Consider the following 8,399-nt stretch of genomic DNA (forward strand, 5'->3'; position numbering starts at 1 on the left):
ATCCATGCCCATTCACAATCTTATAACCTTCTATGAGGTCGTCCCACAACCTCCTGCATTTCAGTGAAAACAAAACCCGTCTATCCAACCTTGCTTCACAGTTAAAATCCCCCAGACCAGGCAAACCTTTTCTGTACTCTCTCCAAAGCATCCTCAACCTTCTAGTAGTCTGGTGACCAGAATTGCACGCAATATTCCAAGTATGGCTTAACTAAAGTTCGATAAAGTTGCAGCATAACTTGTCTGTCCTTATACTCATTGCTCCTTCCAATGAAGGCAAGCATGCCATAAGCCTTTTTTACGCCCTTACCTACCTGCACTGCCACCTTCAGTGATCTGTGGTCCTGCACACCCGGATCCCTCTGCAAATCAATACTCTGAAGGGTTCTGCATTCACTGTATAATATCCACATGTACTTGACTTTCCAAAATGCATCATCTCACACTTGTCCAGATTAAACTCCATCTGCCATTTTTCTGCCCATGCCTCCAACTGATCTATATCCTGCTGAATCCTCTGACAAACATCCTCACTATCCACAACTCCATCAAATTTTGCCTCATCTGCAAACTTATTAATTAGTAATTAATCTGCAAACTATTTCCTTCCAATCACTTAAGTAGATCATGAACAGCAGATGTCCCAACACTGATCCCTCTGGAATACCCTAGTCACAGTCCTCCATTCTGAAAGATATCCTTCCACGTTACCTTCTGGGTCCTATGACTAAGCCAGTTCTGTATCCGTCTTGCCAGCCCCACTCATCTGCTTTCATTGCCATGATATCATCAAGTGGAGAAAGTGAGGTCTGCAGATGCTGGAGATCAGAGCTGAAAATGTGCTGCTGGAAAAGCGCAGCAGGTCAGGCAGCATTCAGGGAATAGGAGAATCGACGTTTCGGGCATAAGCCCTTCTTCAGGAATCATTCCTGAAGAAGGGCTTATGCCCGAAACGTCGATTCTCCTGTTCCCTGGATGCTGCCTGACCTGCTGCGCTTTTCCAGCAACACATTTTCAGCTATGATATCATCAAGTCCCCACCTGCCATTTGACACAAGTTTGAAATGTGTTAATTGACCAATTAAAATATTAGTAAGTGCTCTCCAGCAGCATCTATATGTAGCTGTAATCTTCCATTTATAAACTCTCAATTTTTTTTATCAGTCCTAGCTGAGTGAATGATGAGTTTGTGTTTGAAGGCTGGAATGAAACATTAAAAAAATGCTAGATCTCACCTTATGTTGAGTCTAATTGCTCATTCAAAATTGTCCAGGTAAAGTATTTATGGTGAAATTCGAATATCAGAGACACAAGGTAAAGATGATACAGAACTTCTTGTAAAATGTGTTATGTTTGTGGTATATGCCAGTGGGTAAGGCAATTGAAATAGACAGGATAAATGGATGCAAGAGGTAAATTTCAGGAGGGAGGGAATAGAGTAATATGATGTGTTAGGAAAATCAATGTTTTGGGCAAAAGCCCTTCATCAGGAATTCACCATTCCTGATAAAGGGCTTTTGCCCAAAACATCAATTTTCCTGCTTCTTGGATGCTGCCTGATCTGCTATGCTTTTCCAGCACCACTCTAATCTTGACTCTGATCTCCAGCATCTGCTTTGAGATGCACAGGGATCTGAGAATCCTTGTGGATGAATAGCAAAAGGTTAGTATGCAGGTACAGCAAATAACTGAAAAAGCTAATAAACTTATTATTTCTCATTAGGGCAATTGCGTACTAAAAGTAGGGAAGTTATGCATCAGTTAAAAAATGTATCTGGAATGTATTAAGAATATATATGTATTAACAATAAAGGGCAGAAATGACTCCACGAGGGGTCATAGTTTTAAGCTGGTTGGAGGAAAGTATAGAGGGGATGTCAGAGGCGGGTTCTTTACACAGAGAGGTGTTAGACCATGGATTGCATTGCCAGCAGCAGTTGTGGAGGCAGGTTCATTGGGGACATTTAAGAGACTCCTGGACATGCATATGGTCACAGAAATTTGAGGGTGCATACATGAGGTGTACAAGATGATTAGGGGTTTAGATAGGGTTGACAGTGAGAATCTTTTTCCACGTATGGAGTCAGCTATTACGAGGGGGCATAGCTTTAAATTAAGGGGTGGTAGGTTTAGGACAGATGTTAGGGGTAGGTTCTTTACTCAGCGATTCGTGAGTTCATGGAATGCCCTGTCAGTAGCAGTGGTGGACTCTCCCTCTTTATGGGCATTTAAGCGGGCATTGGATAGGCATATGGAGGATAGTGGGCTAGTGTAGGTTAGGTGGGCTTGGATCGGCGCAACATTGAGGGCCGAAGGGCCTGTACTGCGCTGTATTCTTCTATGTTCTATGTTCTATGTTCTATGAGGATCAGTGGTCGGCACAACATCGTGGGCTGAAGGGCCTGTTCTGTGCTGTACTGTTCTATGTTCTATATCTGGAGTATTGGATACCATCTCCAGCATTTGCAGTACTCACTTTTGCCTAGTATGATGCGTCAGTTGACTGACCTATAAAAGTAAGAATAATTTGATGGACCTGATGATCTCACTGTTACCAAGACTTTAACTTTATCTGGTTCTCAATAAGCAGAGTACTAATTTCCAACTCACCATTCAGAAAATAGTCAGGGTGTCGTACTCAGTGCTCTGGCCATTGTTATCAAGTACATTAAAAAAACCAAATAATCTGGACATTTCTCTCATTTGCAGGGACTGCTGCATACAAGTTGCTGTTTTATTTGCTACATTACATAAGTGACTAGACTTCAAAAGCATTTCAATAGCTGCAAAGAACAATGGGGTTGACCTGCATCCATGAGCAACAACACTCTTGTTGTGTAGCTTTTCTATCCCAGGCATAGATCTATGTCTTAGGACTCTCTGATTGATATGTTGTAATGCACTGCAGAGTTTGAATCCTTGGGTATGACATGGATAATGATTGTGGTTCTCAACAAGTTGCTATTTGCATGTGAACATATGAACTAGCATCAGATGCAGGCCAGTCAGTCTCTCCAGCATGGTCTGCTATTCAATAAGATCATGGCTCTGAGAGTCTTTCAATCGCCTGCTTCACAAAAATCCATCTAGCTCTACCTCAAAGACTCATAAGCCTCAGAGAAAGAATCTCTCCCAACCTCTGTTTAGTTTAGTAAACCTTTTCTAAAGTACACCCTTCCTTACTTACATCCTTCCTTAAATAAGGTGGCTGGTACTGTGTCCAATACTCCAGATACATTCTTAATACATTCCAGATACATTTTTTAACTGATGCACAACTTTTAGTACTCATTGCCCTAATGAGAAATAATAAGTTTATTAGCTTTCTCAGTTATTTACTGTACCTGCATACTAACCTTTTGCTATTCATTCACAAGGATTCTCAGATCCCTCTGCATCTTAAAGCCCTCTGATCTCTCATTTAGAAATATGTTTATGTGTTTTTTTTCTGATAAAATGGATAATTTCATATTTTCCAACATTATACTCCATTGTTATACAAGAACACTATGTTAAGTTTGAGTAACATTAATGGTTTATTGAATTGTTTACTGTGTTACATTTTCACACCCACAGTTTGGCACTGAATTGTTCCATTAGATTGAGCTGAGATTTCATTTATCGAGTGACTGAGCTTATATACATTTGCATTTATTTAATACAATTATTAACATCTGAATCAACAGACAATTTTATATGATGGACAATAGTATTTTTTCTCCACTTCAATTTCCAACACATCGATTTAATTACTGACACAGTTTAAGCAGTGATTGAGCAAGGGGATAATCAAGTGATCTGCAATGGAGAATCGGCTGTTCTCTTGAGGTATGAGGCTATTAGTCTGTAAACATTTATTCAAGCATAATCTTTACCAGTGTGCCATCAGTACACAGTTCAGGGATTGTTGTTCAGATTTTTGTTTTCCCTTTAACATGTATTGTGTATCTTCACAGCTGAAGAACTGCAGGTTTGAACTTGTCATTCATAGTCTTACATACATATTTTCATCCATGATCACCTTGGACATATCGATCATTGCATTCTCTGGAACCAGTAATTGTGAATTTGCTGCATCATTAACAGACTTTTCCTTCTTCTCATTAATGCTCTCAGAGACTGAATCAGGCCTCCCAGGCTTGTCTAATGGAAGCTGTTGAGAATCCTCTTGCTCTAATTTCAGCCTCACTGATTCCTCTTCAATTTGACATTCCATTGGAATACACTCTGATTGCGAGTCCACGATGAGATACTTAGATACACCAATCCATTCCTTTTGGAAGAAGAGGATTTTGTAGTATTTTATTCTTTAAGTCTTCATATTTACTACATCTCTATCCCACTCCAAATGTCACTTGATAATAGTTGGATCGATCAATTTGCTTTGGATAGTAGATCAGTCACTCGCCTTTACTGGAAGGATACTATTTAATACCCTGTCATATAGTAGATTTTGTGTCAGTCCAATATCATTTTTGCTCTGTGCTAGTTCACTAAATACAGCCTGACTGATATACAGTCATTCAAACGCTGATAAAGGGACATTATTAATTGAACAGAGATCACAAGGTGTTAGTCTCTCACTATTTCTTATTCACACAGTTAACTGTCGATAATCTAAAAATAACTTCAACATCATTCTAGTCAGTTCCTAGACTCAGCACTGTTAGTCCACACTTCTGTGAAGAGGAACTATTAGTAACACAAAACATAGTAGTGCCTTAGCATCCTTTTATTCCCTCTTTTTTTACGTTCAGTTAACTGGGGGCCAAATTCCCTTGAAAATCTCACTCAACAGAAGATGTTGCATGAAAGAGCTCAGTAAGTATTGGCAGGATATCACGTGATGTGTAACAATTAAGTCAGAATCCTTTGCCTTCTGTATGCAGGTAAACATTTAGTTAGCCTCCATCGATCAAGTGCAGAAACCTTGGATGATTTTTTTGTCTCACCCTTTTTCTCCCCTAGAAACACTTAGATCAATTGTAGTATTTATTACTGATGCACAGGCAAGATCAGCTGACGCCGCAAAGGTACCCCCAGGAATTGAACATGTAACCGTAACATATTCTCTCAGTACGCTACCAAGTGGTACACGTGGCTCCCACACGACCAGGAAAATGCCTATTAGCCTTTTTTTTCTGTTTAAATGCGTTCTGCGACATTGACATCATGCAGAAGCAAGCTTAAAGAGGTTTCTGAACCAGGCTAGTGTAAGTGATTTGAATGAGCATATATGGCAGAAGCCCATGATAATGACTGTCGCCTCAAAATTGCTGCGTGAGATAATGAGGTACAAATGCTTAACATGTTCATATGACATCTCCCTATCCACTTTAACTGCTTATAATGCACATATTTTAAATGAGTTGTCTTCTCAGTTAATATAACAGACAGTGCGGTGTCACATGAACTCTGAGTATCCGTGCGCTAATATTAAAAGCAATAATTTCTTGGCTTGCATTCCCATAGATATATTTCAGCTCCCTGTAGCTTTATTAACAGTTAAGGGATTCTGCACTGTCTTTTCTTAATTTTACTCCCACAAGGTTGATACTCTATACAAGGTAAACTTTACTAATCACTGACAGGAAGATATCTCAGCTACAGAAAGCAAATTTTCTGATCATTAAAAATAATTGGAAAATTTGGAGGGCTAGGAATTAAACATTTATTCGATCCATTCTCTCGCAGAAAGGACTCCCATGCTGTGCTTCTGGATTGTGGCCCTCAACTTTGGAAAACGTCCGAACAGGGTGGTCTAATCTAATTGAGATAACAGAAGGACCACAAAGCTTCCCTTCATTGCCCACTCTTGCATGGTTTATATGGAGAGTTCTAGGAGAAAGTGAGGACTGCAGATGCTGGCGATCAGAGTTGAGAGAGCAGGAATGAGGCTTGTGGGCCGGAGGGCTGAGAGATAAATGAGAGGGGGATGGGCTTGGGGAGGGCGGGGAGGAAGATAGCTGACATTGCGATAGGTAGATGAAAGTGAGGGAGAAGGTGATAGGTTGGAGAGGATGGAGGAGCAGATAGAGGGGAAAGGTGATGGACAGGTCAGGAGGGTGGTGCTGAGTAGCAGGAGAATCGACGTTTCAGGCATAAGCCCTTCATCAGGAATGAGGCTTGTGGGCCGGGGGGTGCTGAGAGATAAATAGGATAGACGGGTGAGGTTCGGGGGGCTGCTCCTCGGATGCTGCCTGACCTGCTGTGCTTTTCCAGCACCACACTCTCGACTTATATGGAGAGTTGCCCAGGATCTATCATTGGACTCCTAACTTTATCATAGCCACATGTGAGACTATCCACTTTTCATGGAGAAATAGATATGTGACATATTTCTTACATAATAAGAAGTTCGAAAATGTAGACATATAAAGGGACATTGGCATCATTATCAATAAGTCACCAAACATAACTTGCAACACAGACACTTAGGAATTGACCGACAGGTTTACACAGTACATTTGTATCAGCTCAGGCTTGGAGGGCCAAAGGTCCTGTTCCTGGGCTGTAAATTTTCTTTGCTCTTTGTTCTTTGTTCTTTGTAAGTGCAGCAAACCATTAGGGAAGCCTCATAGAATGCCAGCCTTCCTTTGCAAGAGGATTTGAGTATGGTAGATTTGATTTGTCACATGTACCGAAGTACAGTGAAAAGTTTTATTTTGTGTGCAGTACAGCAGGCCATAACATACAAAGATCATAGGATGATTGAACAGAGTGAGGAATAAAATATTATGGCTGAAAAGAAGTGAGGTCTTATTTCAATTGTAAAGGAGCCCCGTTAGACTTGGAGTACAATGTGCAGTTTTGTTTCCTTATCTCAGAGAAGATATTACTGCTGTCAAGGGAGTGCAACAAAGGTTCACCAACCTCATTCCTGGGATGTTATGGAGAGAGACTGGGCAAACTGCAACTCTATTCTCTAGAGTTTTGAAAAATGAGAAATTATCTTGTTGAAGCTTACAAAATAAAGGGATATACAGGGTAGGTGGGGGTAAGATGTTTCACCTGGTTGGGGAGTCTAGTGCCAGGGGCACAATTTAAAAATAAAGAGATGCCACTGAGCTCCGAGATGAGTCAAATCTTTTTTACTCAGAGGGTTGTGAATCTTTGGACTTCTCCATCACAGAGGGCTGTGTTAGAGTATTTTAGAGATAGAGATTGACAGATTTCTGCATACCAGTGGGCACAGGGTTATGGACATGGAATGGAGAAAAGGTATTAAAGTGTCTCATTTAATTGAATGATGAGGTAGGCTCAATGGGTTGAATGGCCTACACCTGTTCTCCTGGTCCTTTGCCTCTTTCACCATCTCAAGAGCAACTTGGTAATGAATACTGAACTAATCGGCAATGCCTCAGTCCCATGAGTGAATTAATAAAAAATGGCATCCACATGGTACACAAGTAACTAATTGACACAGTCTCTCCACTGCCTGTATTGGACATCCAGTCTAAAATGGGTCTGAAGTTTCACCAGCTAAATATTATGAGGACTACAGCCATCAGTTTCCATTCGTGCCATGAATTTGATATTCTTGCTACTAATTCCATCAAAATCCACTTCCCTGGGCATCATGTCAGGCTGACTCATACCTTGTGTTCCCAGGATGTGATATCCTTGTGATATCGTTCATCAATGCCGCATCAGTAATAGAACATAGAACATAGAAGAATACAGCACAGCACAGGCCCTTTGGCCCTCGATGTTGCGCCGATCCAAGCCCACCTAACCTACACTAGCCCACTATCCTCCATATGCCTATCCAATGCCCGCTTAAATGCCCATAATGAGGGAGAGTCCACCACTGCTACTGGCAGGGCATTCCATGAACTCACGACTCGCTGAGTAAAGAACCTACCCCTAACATCTGTCCTATACCTACCACCCCTTAATTTAAAGCTATGCCCCCTCGTAATAGCTGACTCCATACGTGGAAAAAGATTCTCACTGTCGAACCTATCTAAACCCCTAATCATCTTGTACACCTCTATCAAGTCACCCCTAAACCTTCTTTTCTCCAATGAAAACAACCCCAAGTGCCTCAGCCTTTCCTAATACGATCTTTCTACCATACCAGGCAACATCCTGGTAAACCTCCTCTGCACACGTTCCAGTGCCTCCACATCCTTCCTATAATATGGCGACCAAAACTGCACACAATACTCCAGATGCGGCCGCACCAGAGTCTTATACAACTGCAACATGACCTCAGTACCCCGGAACTCAATTCCTCTACCAATAAAAGCCAGTACGCCATATGCCTTCCTCACCGCACTATTTACCTGGGTGGCAACTTTCAGAGATCTGTGTACATGGACACCAAGATCCCTCTGCTCATCCACACTACCAAGTATCCGACCATTAGCCCAGTACCCCATCGTTTTGTTATTCTT

General features: G+C 41.3%; 1 protein-coding gene across 1 annotated transcript in view; it reads right to left on the reverse strand.

The window, feature by feature from the left end:
• Window positions 1-3,592: 3,592 nt before the first annotated feature.
• The window catches only part of LOC122551079 (cytokine receptor common subunit gamma-like), a 53,642-nt gene continuing 48,835 nt past the window's right edge, over window positions 3,593-8,399 (reverse strand). The window contains exon 10 of the mRNA XM_043692721.1: window positions 3,593-4,273. Within this exon, the coding sequence (XP_043548656.1) occupies window positions 3,986-4,273 (288 nt within the window). The 3' untranslated portion in view covers window positions 3,593-3,985. The remainder of the gene's footprint in view (window positions 4,274-8,399) is intronic.

This window comes from Chiloscyllium plagiosum, chromosome 6 (genome assembly GCF_004010195.1).
Source record: "Chiloscyllium plagiosum isolate BGI_BamShark_2017 chromosome 6, ASM401019v2, whole genome shotgun sequence".
NCBI lineage: Eukaryota > Metazoa > Chordata > Chondrichthyes > Orectolobiformes > Hemiscylliidae > Chiloscyllium > Chiloscyllium plagiosum.